We start from the raw sequence: 16705 nt of genomic DNA, 5'->3' as shown, positions 1-16705 counted from the left end.
ATCAATATCACACGAAGAGTGCTGTTTTCTTTCTCCAAATATCAGCATGATTACAAATGTTATATTGATTTCATACAACACTTCAATAAACAAGCAGTTAATATATGACTAATATATTAAGAAACAAAATTGCCTGTTTGTGCTCTATTGTGCAGACAAAAATAGCTCTAAACAAAACCATAGGACTGTTTTGCATCTATGAGTAACACAAGGCGGTGTTTCGTGAACGAATCAATTGAATGAATAATTCAATGACTCACTCATTTAGACAGTCAAATGCTTTGTTCCTGAATGAATCGGCCATTTTAATGAATCGGTTGAAACTCAATGTGTGTCTCATCAAGGCTGTGTCCTCCGGAGGTCGCATTTGTCGACCGCATACGTGATAAATTATGTCGTAACCATTATAAAATTGACCGTTATTCCTAGTGAAGCATAAATTGTAATCTCTAAATGACTATGGAATGAAGTGGTCAGTATACTGAAACGAAGCAGCCTCAATGACGTGTGCAGCCTGACAAATGCGATCTCCGGAGGCCGCAGCCTTCGGAATGAGACAACTGTAGACTCACTCATTAACAGTGACTTGCTGCCACCTACTGGCGGTTTTTAAAAAATATATATTTTTTTTATCATTTTAAATATCAATATTCAACATTTTATGTTTAAAACATCAAGACATTTATGCATTTGTAACTGCAGATTAAATGCACTCATGTCCCCTCTGAGCTGCATTAAACAGTCTGTATAAATACATTTAAATCTCACTTCAGGTGCAGCTTCTGTGTTTCCTCTGCATTGCAAAGGTGAATTTTGTTGATACTGATTTAAGATGATTGTAACATTATAACATTGTATACAGATTTATTATTCTAATTCGATTTATTGATTAAATGTAAGAATTTGGCACAAAATATGATGCATACATTTAATTAGGTTAACAAAAAATGGCTTTATAAAGGTAAAAATGCTCATAAAAGTAAAAAACAATTTAAACTTATTGGAAATTATAATTTCTGTCACTGCTGCGACTGATTGACCACCACAAAGAATATAAAGAATATCAAAAACTTTAGGAGTTAGCTGTCCTCAGCAGTCCTAAACCTACCAAGGTACCAACATAATAAACACATAATATCGTCATAATATCGTATTTTATAATATACAATATAAAATATCATCAAATTATTGTTATCAATGAAATCCCAGAAAATATTGAGATATTATTTTCTGTCAATATCGTACACCTAGGGCATATACACTCATTATGGGGGAGGAGAGAGGGAGATTTGAAGAAAGACTGTAGAAAGAGAGATGGCTGAGAGACATTACAAATTAGAAAATATCAGAGGAATATCACTGAAAAAAAAAGGGTTATGATCAGGCAAGAGCTTTAGGACCCGTGCTAATATTAGAAAGGCTTTCCAGTGCTGGAGAAGGGGAGCCTGACTTTTACATTGGTGTTGTTGTTCCACAGAACCAATATATGCTGTTGTTGTAATGTTAGCTATAGTAACAAGATAGTTTTGAGTTCTCTTGCTTGTATATACTCTGGTGTACTGTATGTCTATTTAATGTTCTTCATTGTCGTTCATTCGTCATCTTTGCTTTATTTTTCGCGAAGCATTATTTTGCTTTCACTTCAGCTTTGATAAATAGACATCCACTCTTGCATTGCATGTTTGTACATTTTGGGGGCGGAGCAATGAACGGAGGGATGTGTTTGTTTAGGTATATTTCAAAAATGTTTCTCAAAAATCGCTTACTGCACATTTAAGATTCTGCATTATTTTTAGGACAGTAATCAAATGAAAGCAAAGCAGATTTCATAGCTTGAAGATCTTTGGAATTTTTTTTCAAATGATCAGTGGTGCTGTCAATTAAGCCAAAATGGACATATGAAATATTGAGAATGAAACAAATGTACATTTTTCACTCACAATGTTATGCAATAATTTGCAATGAAAATTAATTATGTATTAATTCTTTTCACATATGGTCTCAGGCTCTAAAATCAGCCATGCAAAAAAAAAAAAAAAAAAAAAAGATCACCAATTGTCATTTTCTCCTGGTGCAATTATATTGTTATAAGGGAGGAAGTAAAATATTATTTGCTAAATGAACTCCCATGAACTACTATTCAACAACACAATTACAATATCACATTTCACACTACACAGAGAGTGACAGGGAAAAGCCTTTTCGCTTGTACAGGTAAAAATAATGAATTAGTATTTTAATATGTTTAGTTCTTAATGATTAATCTTAGCGTATTTTTTTTTATCTCAAAGGCACAAATTTCCACTCAAATTTTAGCTAACAAAATGATTTGATAAATTAAAAAAAAAATAAAAAAAATAAAAAAAAAATAAACAAAATATGGCATGTTAGCATTCTCAGGCTCTTCCTGTTCATTTACCCTGTAAATAACTCAGGCAATCCAGTCTTTAGGATCTACTTAATCAGCTAAGCCATAGCAACACAGAAAAACAGTCGTAAGCTTTAAACGGGCAGCTCCAGTTGTGTCTGATATCACCTCTCATGATAAAGTGCCTGTGCGTGACTGCAGCACTTAACTCAACGCCCCATGGCGATTTCTCCTGTTAGTCTGTTTCCTCCAGAAGTTGACTGTTCTGACTGAGCAAAGAAGATAAGCCAGTCTCAAGCACGCACTTTTTTTTAACAATGTGCTCATAAGTCGTGAGACAACTTCGGCAGTCATTGCTATATTTTAAATTTTCCTGATTTGTTACTTCATATTAGTTTATACGGCCTTCCCTAGTCACACTACTCAGCAGTTATCTATACATTCTCCATATATCATACTATTTTTGTCCAATCAGAAAGGAGCAGGAGTTATAAATATTTCGAATAAGAAAAGATGTCAGGTTTTTCCTGTTCCTAGTGTTCGAGGGATTAGGTCATCATTACTTCACTCAAACATTTCACTTCAATGTGTGACTTCATTGAGTGACTTCAATGACAAGATACTGTCATGCTAAATGCCTTAAATGAAAGTAACTTAAAAAAGTAACTTTAAAGTCTTTATTTGTTGTATTAGATGCATTAACAAACAATGATCAATATTGTTTTGCGTATTAACATTTCTTTTAGTTAAAAAATTGTTGATATTCATGTTAATTCACAGTGCATTAACTAATATTAACAGATCTGAAAGGGGCTATATTAAAGATGTTTTACATGTAGCCTATTAATCTCTTTTTTATTGCCAATGTGTGAACAGCTGAAGGAAACTTTAAAAACGAGACCTTCCCAGACTTCCTAGGTTTTCTATGAAAGCCTGCGGCTGACTTTTATGTAAAGGACTCGGGTCGTTTTTTGCCCGGAAAATCAAAACGATGCGACTTTTACGAGCGCTCCCGAAAGCCTCTCTTCCGTTCAATGACACATGAAACGAATGATTGTGCAATGTTCAGAATGATACCGAAAGAGCTATACGGCACTGTAGGCCTACTGTATCAATGTGTCATACAAAGAAAAGGGAACAGCCTAATTAAAACTATATTCTCACATAGCCAGATCTGCATAGTCTTAAAGGGGGGGTGAAATGCTATTTCATGCATACTGAGTTTTTTACACTGTTAAAGAGTTGGATTCCCATGCTAAACATGGACAAAGTTTCAAAAATTAAATTGTACGTTTGAAGGAGTATTTCTGTTCCAAAAATGTTCCTTCCGGTTTGTCACAAGTTTCGGAAAGTTTTTTTCGAGTATGGACATGTGTGACGTCAGATGTAACGGAATTTCCTTATACGGGTCCTAAGGAATCTTCTCCGGGAGGACGCGGGCGCGCGCGCAACCGTAGACCAGAGAGCGAGAGAGCGAAAGCAGTGCGCCCATCAAAGCGCTGTGCTCGGCTTTAGGGAAGTCAATGTCACCAAAGAAATGGGTTTTTGGTTGCCAGGGCAAGACAATCCTGCACAGATTCCCAAAGAACCCGGCGTTAAGGGACCAGTGGATGGAGTTTGTTTTTTCAGAGCATCAACGGAGGTTTTGCAAGACTGTTTGTTCCCTGCATTTCGACGATGCTTGTTTTATATAGCCCAGATCGACGGATTTGCAGATCGTCTAATGCTTAAGGATCGAGCAGTCACAATGATAAAGGTTCGCGGTCGTGCGTTGGAACCGGGCGGTGAGTAAAACTGCTTCTATTGTCTCTGTGTATTGTTAGCTCGGCGCGTTAGCACAGCTTTAGCTTCGCCCACACAGCCCGCCTCCAGCCGCTCGTTTTTTTCCGGAAAGACTCGGTACAGCCTATCTTTCTTTAATAGATATAATAAAACTAAAGACTTTTTGGAGATATGAAAGATGCAATACTACTCTATAGGTACTCAAGATTAACAGGAGATTGAGTGAAAATGAGCATTTCACCCCCCCTTTAAGTATCATATAGGCTATACTAATGCTATCTCACGACCAAATTCGTACGAGTGAGTAAAAGGAGGGAACGACCAAAAAAATTCACATACGATTGTCGAATTTCGCCCCCTAGTGGCAGTCGCACGGAACTTTGAACTTTGGTCGTGAAACAACCATTACCCCCGGCTTATTTACCATAATGAAATATTTTAATGAATGCATGCATGAATATATCCACATAAAAACAAATGACCCTCAATTTTATAGAGCTAATCAATATAAATGTTGATTTTATAATTATAAAATAGTTATTTCTGCCATAATTATTAATAACCACCATTTTACAGAAATAAACTGTTAAAATATTGGTAATTCTAGCTTTGCGCTCATAGTTTTGATTAGAATAGATCACATATATTTCGACACATCCAAAGCTCAAATTATAATATTATTGTCATTATTATTATTATTAATATTATTAAAGGGTCTTTATAGAACCCTAGGGTTATTGACTGAGTTTTAAAGAACCTGTATGTCAATAAGGTTGAATATGACGGAAATGTCTTAAATTATTGCATAATACATTCAAGTTTAATGGGTTGTTTATGTAATCTTTTCTAGTGATATATTTTTACAAGCTCTTTGCAAGAGCTGAAGCGCTTGACAGAATCCTTTAAGGATAAATATAGAACCTGTATGTTTAGAGTTCCACAGGATGCAGTCTGTCAAGCTGACACCAGCTCTATATAAAACACGCACATAAAAATGACAACAAACAGCTTTACAATTACCTGGAAACACCTGGACCATGGCAAAGTGTTGCTTGTGTCTGTCAGGGCCTGTCTCAGCATGGCCTGCATTGGTCTTTGATACAGTAAAGAGGCCTGGGGGTCCAGAGTTTGTTCGGAGGGGGACCATAAGTCAAAATTTTCCAATTTTCCCAAAAAGGTAAACTGTGTAGAGACTATAACTAAACGAAACAGAAGCAATGAATCTAATGGATAAAATAAAATTCATCTCTACCTGGAATTATGTTGTTCCAAATAGCCTATGATACATCACAGCGATCAAAAACTAAAAGTGTATGTTTAGCAAAAATATAGTTCCCCACATTTATTTGTAATAAAAGAAAAAAAGGTTAAAAGTATATTTTGAATGAATATGAATTGAATGAATGATGAATGAATCAATGTGTGTGTGTGTCAGTGTGTCATAATCATAATCATACAAACATCATAATCATACACTGTTCGCTCGTTGGTCAGAGGAGAACTGGCCCCCGACTGAGCCTGGGTTCTCCCAAGGCTTTTTTCTCCATTCTTTCACCTGATGGAGTTTTGGTTCCTTGCCACTGTTGCCTTGGCTTTTGGCTTGCTTAGTTGTGGACATTTAATATTTAGGGGTTCAAGCACTTCAGTGCTGAACACCTATTGTAATTGTTAATTTTCCCATGATGCAACATTCAGACATAAAACTGATCGGGCAGACCAAACCGTAAGTCGTGGAGACTTGAAACTTTGGGGGCTGATAGTACTCACACCGCCTACAGCGTCACCAAGGCCCGCCCCGATCGGCCTGACGGGGGCGCTACAGCGGGCAAAAGTACGAAACGGCTCATAACTCATCAACCGTGAGGCGTAGGCTCAAGTGTCTTATATCGCTGGAATCCTTGGCTCGAGGCGGACCAGATGCATGCCTCGGATTTGCTCGCCGTTCAGGCGTCAATTTTGATTAAATTGAGGTTTTTTGAAAAACCTACTTTTGCGAACTACTCCTAGATTTTTCGCCCGATCGAAACCAAACCAATGCAGAAATATTCTCTGGACAGAGACTATCAATAATCATCAAAAAAATTCTTAATTTAAATTCACGGTCGCTAAGGGAAATCAAAATGTTTGATGGCACCAGGGCCACTTTTACTAAAACAATTATAACTCGTGAACGGAAAGAGATATTTTCGCTAATCTTGGGAAACGTGTTTATGAGATCAATCTGAGATTACTTGAAAAAAATCGTGACGATTGGCCACTTGGTGGCGCTACAACATGGAAAAAACTTTATGAAAATGGCTATAAACGCACCCAACCGTTAGTCCTTTGAAATCCTCAATCCTTCCCGAGTCCAACAATACCAAATATTCCAGGTTTCTCCTTATAGTTTGTGTATCATTGTCATTAAGCACTTAAAAAACTTGCAATTATCTTCGAAACCGTTAGTCCAAATTTCGTGAAATTTGAAAACATAGATCAATAGCTAAACAATAACGCCCAAATGTCACAATTAAGATAGGAACTGACAAAAATAAATAAACAAATAAAATTTTTAAATCATTGTCACCCATGGATCATTTTTATTCTCTCATAAACAGAAGTGTCTAAACTTCAAAACAAAATGAGATATTTACAACAAATTTGACAGACCTGCATGGGCACACTTTGAGGACACTTAACAAAAGTGATGGAGATCAGGCAAGATGTGGTGCTATAACTGTCAAAAAAACTTTCCTCAGTAAATTGCCTGTATTGGCTGTAAATGGTATTTTCCATCAATGATATAAGTTTATTTGTTTATTTGGATCCCCATTAGCCTCTTTCTAGGCAGTGGCTACTCTTCCTGGGGTCCCAAAAAGTAAATCATACAAAACTACATTTAATCAACAACAATAAAAAGTCAAGTCAATGAAACGCACTAACCCATCATCCATTCCAAATATCAAAATCAACAATTTAATATATTTTGCCATTAAATATTCCTTTAAATATTTTTTTAAAACTAATTTTTCTTGTAAAAATGTGTGATATCAATGGTAAATGATTCCATATTTTCATTCCTCTATACATTACAGTCCGTTGGTTTCCAGTGGTTTTCGAAACAGGAAATAAAAAACATTCCTTTTATTCATGCCTGGTGTAAAAAAAATATGACTAGTACTATTATACAAAAGTTGAGAGTACAGCGCATTAGGAACTCTAGACACAGAAATATTTCTTATAAAATAAAGCAGAGAGACAATCCTTCACCAGTTCATTCTCAGTATATTAGCTCTTCTATAACAGTTTAAATTCAGTCCTGTCGCTCTGTTCTGGACAAATTTATTTTTTCAATTACATCCATTTTTTTTATTTACTTGATGCACTGGTAAAAACCACTGGGCAAAAACACGCGAGTCGTCCAATCACTGATTGTGCTGCAGTGACTGACACCCCTGAGAGCCAACAGTAGCGGCATATTCTTAAGGCCCGCCCACTGTTCGCGCAGGCGCTGCCGCTGTCAGCATGATGAGAGAACAGAATAGATCAGATGAGACAGCAGCACGGAAACTTTCTTCAGAAACTCCTTGTACTAAATGATCATCATAATCTATCGGGAACTGTGATTGTGTGCACTTGGAAACTTTGGATGCATCAACTTGTCGTCAGAGAAAGATGTAAAAGGTGAAATCGGAGTAAGATTTATAGTGTGATAATCTTTATTGAACAATCTTCTTAAATTGAATATGTGATGCAGTCTCGTTTTGGTGAGTGACTTTTTTTTGTCATATGTTATCTTATGACAGATATCTATTTCAGAAATGATTTGATTTGAGCTGAGTTGACTAGGCCGCAGTCACAGCGCGAGCTGAACTAGTTAGCCGTGGGCTAAAGCTACCGCGTGTAGCTAACATCTTTGTATCATGAGTTGTGACAGTGACTGTTTTATGAGTGTCGAATCGATGTGTTAAATAAATTTGGATTAATGTGTCATTTGAGCTGTGCATGTCATTTGTTACTGAAATGTTGAGTCAGAAATTAATTATTGTACGTTTGCCTTGTGTTTTCCAAGGCTGCGTTTTCTTGTTCTCTATTTTTTTTCCCTATGTGAACGTGATCGTCAAGTGTATCCTGTTTTGTGCCATAAATAATCCTGTGAAGGTGAATCGTCTGCCTAGTGGATGCAATTACATGCACAAATGCTAACCAGTGCCCATGGACCTGTTTCCCATTTGAACTGTAATTTGAAACCATCAACTGGTAGGATAACTACAATTTTCTTTTGTTTGTTTTTGTTTTTTATATTTATGTGTTGCTATATAAATAAGTGTAACGAATGTAGCGAAAACTAAACAGCGTCTCTGCGCATTGAAAGGCTGTCACTCAGTGCACAGTCACATTGTTACAGCAACGGATTGTCTTTGAGTCATTAAACCGTACATGTACAAACATGTTCAAAAACACTGATTCGTTAAAAAGATAGATGTGATGAAACTAGGTGGTAATTATTTTTAACTTTAAGCTCCACTTTCGAACTTCACCTAATTTAATCGAAGCTTTTAGGCTGTTGAATCATTAAAAAGAAACAAGTCGGTGATGTCTGTTTTCATTTACTAACTCTCTATTGTTCTTATTTGTCACTCATCTTTCTGAAACAAACTACAAAGAGAACTTTTTAATTTATCAATATCATTTTCTCTTTGAATCAGAACAAAATTGTCAACTATTTGCTCTCCTGTTGCACCATATCCTCCCTCCAGTAGATGATCCTTGCTTCTGATTTAATTATGCCCTACCGAATACTATATCTAGGTGTAGCACATCAAGTCAAGTTGCGCACTACATGCTACACAGTGTTGTGTAGGGCTGGGTTTCGATTCAAATTTCAAGAATCGATTCGATTCCGATTCTCAAGATCTTGAATCGATTATCATTATTCGATCCGATCTGATCCGATCTTCGAGATTTAGATAATGTTAATTTCCGCCATGATAAATTTTCCACCATTTTGAATTTTGTCAACAACGTACTTTTACTAACTAGTCCTAGGTTTTTCGCCCCAAACCAGTGCAGAAATGTATAGAAATCCTATAAATGTTAAACAGCTTTAAAACCATGTATTTCCTGTTACATTGCCTGTATTGGCTGTAAATGGTCTTTTCCATCTATTATGTCAGTGGTTACATGCTTGCTAAATAAAACTTAATAGATTTTAAAGCTTTTGTGCTTTAAGGCCTTAAAGGCCTTAACTGCTTGAACCCCGATAAATGCTGCTTGCAGCTTTAATTAACAATATTTTTGATCTGCCTTACTTAAGGTGGACGATGACGCAAGTTTCTTCTAGAAACAAACTGTTGTATTATTTTCACGTTATCACCGGTAAGCTACTGCAGTGATACAATCTTGTAAAAAGCGCCATAAAGGTGACTTGACTTGACGTGTGTGTGTGTCCGTGTCATGAGCAATTCTTACAGCATTTGTTAACCTTTCTTATAGTTAATAAAATTGTTGATATCGATGTTAATTTAGGCTACAGTGCATTATGTTATGTTAACAGATCGGAAAGGGCCTATATGTAAGAATGTTCATGTATTAATCGCTTTTTTATTGCCAATGTGTGAGATTCTAACGAAACTTAAAAAAGTAATCTTCCGCGACTTCCTAGGTTTTTCTATGAAAGCCGGTTGACTGATCGTGAAGGACTCGGGTCATTTTCACCGGGAAAATCAAAAAGATGTGACGTTTACGCGCGGTCCCGAAAGCCTCCGCTCTGACACATACAAAGGATAATGGATAGGCTTTTTTTTTTTTTTTAATAAGGATTAAAGAAATGACACTGGCCTACATCATTAGGCCTATCTGTTAAAACGTCAATATTTTAATAACAAAATAGACTAATAATTCAGCCTTACAATATTTGCGTATCAATATACAGCATTTTAAAATGTGGAAAATAATGGAACGTAATAAGGTGTGTTGTGCGCATATAGCCACTTTTTGATGGCACATGTAGGTCTATAGGCCTACTAGCCTATTTTATCTTATTTTATTATTTATAATAGCCCATTTGAAGTTGTCAAGTTCTGATTGCTGTAAAGAGTCAGTGTTCTTCTGGGGATCTAAAAACCCTGTTAAGTGATTTGACGTGTCATAGCGTGATCAGTGCGCGCCGCACGCGCGCTGTCCGTGGTACTGAACTCTCGAGATGCCGCTGGACTAATTCGGCATACTTTTAGATAAGTATTTTGTTTTTATGAACATATCTTTATATGAAATGTCTCTCTTTTATAATGTTAACATAATGTATATATATGTATATAATAATGTATTTTGTAATAAAAGGCATATTTATTTTTATATAGCCTACGTTTAAAAAAACAAAACAAAACAACAACCTCAAAATAGTCTGATGCAACTAAGTAAAAAAAAAAAGAAAAAAAGAAAAGCAATTATGAATCGATTTTCAAAGATGATTCACTCGGAACATATTAATCGAGCTGTTTAAGCACACTTTGAAATTGTGCATCTGCTTTGTGAAAACAGAGTGGATCGTGATCATCATATTTTCATACCAAACATTGTGGAATGGAGTTTGTCCTCCAGTACAAATAAATAAATAAATATAAATAAATAAATAAACATTATTATTTTTTTATTTTTTTTGTAAATATTGATTAATTAAATTTATAATAAGGTATAAAGTTACAGGTATAGCCTTACATTTGTTGAAGTAGGCCTATAATGTTGCATCCCAAGTAAGACTTTAAATACAAAATACGGACGACAAATGTTGTAGAGTTACAAACAAATAAATGCAGGTCTTTATTTTCCCTTCATTACTTAATTTAAGTGTCATATAATTTGGCGCTGGTTGGGAATGTGGTCCTCCTAGTGGCAACGGGTGGAAACAGAGAAAGAGGAAAATACTATCAAACATCTCCAGCATTGCATCATTTTCCATCACTTGTTATCTTTTCTATTGTATTTTCCACAGTAATGAAGGAAGTACACTACTGTATATTGTCCTGTCAAACATTAGTTTTGATGCACAGTTTCAGCACACATCATCATTCTTTCTACGATCTGGTCTGACTTGCACGGTAGTGAAGTTGCAAACACGAGAAAACTAAAGCATCCCCATTACAACAGCTTTGAATTAAGCAAAAAATATTAACCCATTTCAGTGGATAACTAGATTTAGACGATAAAATATCATTTATTTTACCCTGGAAGGCTACACGTTTTGCCTTGTTAAACAGTTTCACCGCAAATTTAGCCCATTATATGTAGGCTAGACTCATGTTTTTTCTTTGCAATATTCCGTAATTTCAGGAATTCTTTGGTGAATTAAAATTACGATTACCAGGTTTTGTTGCTTTTTTTTTTTTTTAAACAGCATGGTGACATTTTTTTCACGCGAGATAGATAGATAGATAGACAGATAGATAGATAGATAGATAGATAGATAGATAGATAGATAGATAGATAGATAGATAGATAGATAGATAGATAGATAGATAGATAGATAGATAGATAGATAGATAGATAGTTCAAAATACATAGCAGTTGAAGTCACGCATTCAGAGAGAGAGAGAGAGAGAGAGAGAGAGAGAGAGAGAGAGAGAGAGCGAGAGAGAGAGAGAGCGTGCGTGCATGCATGTGTATGTGTGTGTGTAAAGGAGGAGACTCTCAGTGATGTGATTTAGTCGTGGATCAATTCGTGGATAAACTCATTTCATCTTAGACCAACCATCACAACACTACAAACTTTATCCCCACTCTATAATTTCATAGGAATCACTCAGACACTTTAACAGTGATTGATGCTCAACAGGTAAATTGTGTTTGACCACTTCAAAGTGATTCTGCATTGATTTCGAGGCTTGCAAATATAGCAAAAATGGATTTTCTAGCGGCTGTGGATGATTTCATCCAGCTTTCGTCGCGGAGTGCTTTACTATCTCTGCTGGTGTGTTTAACGCTCATGTTCTGGCGGCGACCCGGTCGGTGTCAGTTACCGGGTCCGTTCCCATGGCCGGTCATCGGTAACGCCGCTCAGCTCGGTAACTGTCCTCACTTTTTCTTCACCCGAATGGCCCAGAAATACGGCGACGTGTTTCAGATCAAACTTGGCAGCCGAGACGTGGTGGTTCTGAACGGAGACGCGATTAAAGCGGCGCTTGTAAAAAAAGCTGCCGATTTTGCCGGCAGACCCGACTTCGCTTCGTTCCGGTTCGTGTCCGGTGGGAAAAGTTTGGCGTTCAATAGCTACAGCCAGTGGTGGAAACTGCATCGAAAGATCGCCCAAAGCACCGTGAGAAATTTCTCCACAGCCAACATCCAAACCAAACAAACTTTTGAGAAGCACATCGTGTGCGAGATCGGAGAGCTCATCCGTTTGTTTCTGACTAAAACACGCGAGCAGCGATTCTTCGAACCGCATCGGTATTTGGTGGTGTCTGTGGCGAACACCATGAGCGCCGTGTGCTTCGGAAACCGGTACTCACCTGATGATGTGGAGTTCCAGCAGGTGGTGGGCAGAAATGATAAGTTTACCAAGACAGTCGGAGCTGGAAGCATCGTGGATGTGATGCCCTGGCTGCAGTACTTCCCAAACCCAATCAAAACTCTCTTTGACCAGTTTAAAGCACTCAACGTGGAGTTTTACGAGTTTATTCATTCCAAAGTGGTGGAGCACCGCAAGACTATTTCATTGAGCCTTGTCCGTGACATGACTGACGCGCTCATCGTAGCTCTGGATAAAGCGATGTCAGGGGGGCCGAGGGTCTTTCTGGATGAGGAGTTCGTGCCATCGACCATGACAGATATTTTTGGAGCCGGTCAAGACACTCTATCTACAGCTCTACAGTGGATCATTCTGTTACTAGTCAGGTAAATGCTTTAAATACATTATTTTTTTTAAAATCACATAAAACTACTTTTGTGGGAATACAAAAGAAGAAATATTGCTGGACGTTCAATCTGCTCAGTGGACAATGATTTATACCGTGAAGCTCCAAAAAGGAAAAAAGCAACATGATTTATTCAATATACTCTGCTTGACACTATCAATCAATGATCACATTCATTGCATGAAAAAGAGCCGCTGCAATGAATCTCCTTATGTTGCCCAGAAAAAAATAAAATAAAAATGGGTTTGAAACTAACATTAGTACATTATAACAGCATTGTTATTTATTTATTTAGCTGAACTATGCAGCACTTTAAAAGGATAGTTCACCAAAAGTTATACATTTGTAATCATTTACTCACCCTCATGTTGTTCCAAACCTGTATTAGTTTCTTTCTTCTGTTGAACACAAATTAAGATATTTTGAAGAATGTTGGTAACCAGACAGTTGACGAAAGTAGCCATTGACCTCCATAGTATGTTTTTTTTTCCTACTATGGAAGTCAATGGCTACCATCAACTCTTTGGCTACCAACATTCTTTAAAATATCTTCTTTTGTGTTCAACAGAAGAAAGAAACTCATACAGGTTCAGAACAACATGCAGGTGTGTAAGTGACGACAATTTTTTTATTATTGGGCGAACTCTAGCTTTGCAGTACGACAACTTACAGATTTACAAGAGTCCACAAGAGACATACGGATCTCAATAACACCCAACAGCTTTCGTGTTATGTAACTCTTCCGTGCAGGTACTGGCAGCAAATAATGAGGGCAGGTTACAGAAACACAACATGAAATCTGACCCACTAACACTTTTTAACATGTAGGCCACTCTGTGAAACTCAACTCAATGACTGCTTCATGCAGGATACTAGTACAGATGAGACTTTAGGCTTATTTTATATACATATATGGGATACAAATTACATTTCACGATTTCACACTTACATACAATAAGAGGGAGTAAAGTTTAATGCGTATTTGGCGTGCTGTCCGGGGAGAGGGCTCTGAGCTCGGAGTTCGGCCCGAACCCAGAGTACTCCCCCCGTATTTAAATGGTTAGGACTAGAAGTGTGGAGAAGGGGTGGTGGAGGGATGCTGCTAAACTGTCAATAAATTGAGGTGAGACTAGTGAATATACAGTATACACCTCTTATCGTTGATTGCTGAGTGCTCTCGTGTTAATTATCTGAACGTGCTCCTCCCGAACTTTGTTAATAAAACATCATTTAAATCCTCAATGAAACAGCTGTTCTGCTTCGCAATACAAATGTTTGCAATGTCGACATTTAATGTCCATAATAAATTCTTGGTGACTTGGTGAACTCAAGCAGTAGAAAGTTGAAAATGCTGAAAGAGGTCTTCACTTATATTACAGGTATCCAGAAGTCCAGAAACGTCTTCAGGAGGATGTAGACAGAGTGGTGGATCGCAGTCGCCTTCCAACCATTGCAGACCAGCCTCGTCTTCCATATTTCACAGCCTTCATCTACGAAGTCATGCGATTCACCTCGTTCGTCCCCATAACGATCCCCCACAGCACGACCACGGATACGTCCATCAATGGTTATGACATCCCCAAAGATACCATCATTTTCATCAACCAATGGTCTTTGAACCATGACCCGACCAAATGGGATCAACCTGAGGTATTCAACCCACAGCGATTCCTGGACGAGGATGGAGCGCTCAACAAAGACTTAACCACCAACGTGCTGATCTTCTCTGCGGGGAAGCGCAGATGCATTGGAGAAGACCTGTCCAAGATACAGCTCTTCCTCTTCACTTCATTGCTGCTACATCAGTGTAGCTTTACAGCAGAAAGTATCCCCAACATGGACTTTGACTATGGGCTCACGATTAAACCCAAAGCCTTTAAAGTGTCTGTCACACTCCGTGACAGCGCAGAACTCCTGGACAGCATGGTAGAAATGTCTTAGACTCCTACAGAACAGAGACAAAGACCTCAAGTTTGAAGTGAAATCAAAGCACACAACTTAAATACTCTGGCAAATGAAGGTTGGATAAGAAAACAAACACTGAAGAATATCTCATATCTGCATATATTTATATATAAATATAAATATATTTAAAGACTACATATACTCAGGCAAAACATTTTCCTGCTCAGAACGAGCTACAGGAATAAAAACACACTCATGCATTACTGTAACTACACAATGCACTGATTTATAATATACTCTGCAAGAGCAGCAAAGCAAAAGCTACATAACAGGACATTACATGGTGACTTGCTTTATTCATACAAATGAAAGCTTCCATGTTTGATTTCTGAGAGTTTTGAGTCATTTACATGCATAGCATTATTTAGTCGAGTATGTTTCTAATTCTAGTTCTCCTAGTCTGTATATAACATGCAGACATACAATTGCTTTTATCTATTTATGTTGACTTTAACAATGTTCTGTTAATATTTTACATGACTGCATTGAGCTAAAAGTACTTTTTCCTTGTTTAGTTGTTGCATAGTCCTTTAGTTCAAATGAGCCCTGTGCCCTGTGTTTACACTGTAATCGTCACTATATACTGTTCATAAACTGATAAATTTGTACAGTATACTTTTATAGCACTTTATTGTTCCTCTTAATCCCTGTGCATTACAGCATTGTTGAGGTCGATGCCTTGTTATTACTGACTTCTTACCATTAATTTATAATTACCAAATAAACATAGGTGGGTTTAACGCAGTCCACTTCCATTGTGTTCACCACAGCCTCCTCCTACATTTTGTATCCCTTGGGTCCCTTCTAGTTAGGGGAATCCAGAAGGGGAATTTCAGGGTTTGTTAACTAACTGTATAGTGTGTGTTGTGACAAATATTTTCACGCTTCTAACTGCAGTGCTGCAATGTAATTCTGAATTGTAATAGCGATGTTTGATTTGCGGTAATATCTTTTTGTACTGTAATAACATTTGATGTTAATAGGCTGTTGAACTGTGTTATGTCTACTATATATTTTTGTGCAAAACATTAATATGTAAGTTTATTACTGAACTTCTAGTTCCCAGGCCATGTGATACCAACATGAAATATTATATTTTTCTACTTCATTTAAGCTCTGTCATTTAAAATTTTAAACTGCATACAGTTTACAGTTTTGTGATTAAATGTAGTGCATAATATATGAATGTGTAAATAAATGTGTAAATCAAAATATCATTACTCAGTCTTGTATGATAGTAAATGCTTTATAAATGCTGTAAAAAAAAAAAAAAAAAAAAAATGAGTCTGTAAAACAAAACTGGCTGATTTAATGTTGTATAAAAACAAGTGGCTCCCTATTCCCTAGGAAAATGGTGACCAGTAAAAAATAACCATTCTAACTTTATTACACACATCATATCTGCACGCAGCCACTCAATTGGGAAATTAAAATAGAAGGCAAGTGAGTAGGATATACCCTTCCCTATGAAGTGCTTTATCTTGCTTTCCCAGCACATCCTGTTCTGATTAGCGGTTTGATTGCGTGACAAGTCCAGATAAAGCCAGCTGATTACTGATACACCAACAGCCGCCTGCTCCTATCCAAGATCCCATCCCTGGTAAAGAAAGAAAGCACACTTTACTGTTGTAGGATCAACAGTAGGACTGTGGCAGAAGTGCTTTCGCCAAGGAAACTACTAATACTACACCGCCAATGA

The 16705-nt window shown here is 37.0% G+C and overlaps 1 protein-coding gene across 1 annotated transcript; it reads left to right on the top strand.

Moving 5' to 3' along the window:
• Window positions 1-12113: 12113 nt before the first annotated feature.
• On the top strand, window positions 12114-15237 carry cyp1b1 (cytochrome P450, family 1, subfamily B, polypeptide 1; the record flags this gene model as incomplete). The annotated part of the gene is made up of 2 exons (XM_081350293.1): window positions 12114-13021; window positions 14421-15237. 2 exons carry the CDS (start codon window positions 12114-12116, stop codon window positions 14980-14982), a joined length of 1470 nt encoding a protein of 489 aa, XP_081206419.1. The 3' UTR covers window positions 14983-15237.
• Window positions 15238-16705: the final 1468 nt, after the last annotated feature.

This window comes from Scardinius erythrophthalmus (assembly GCF_964197995.2).
Source record: "Scardinius erythrophthalmus genome assembly, chromosome: 21".
In the NCBI taxonomy this organism is placed as follows: Eukaryota; Metazoa; Chordata; class Actinopteri; order Cypriniformes; family Leuciscidae; genus Scardinius; species Scardinius erythrophthalmus.
Note: the sequence above shows the minus strand (reverse complement) of the source record. Positions and strands in the feature narration are given on the sequence as shown.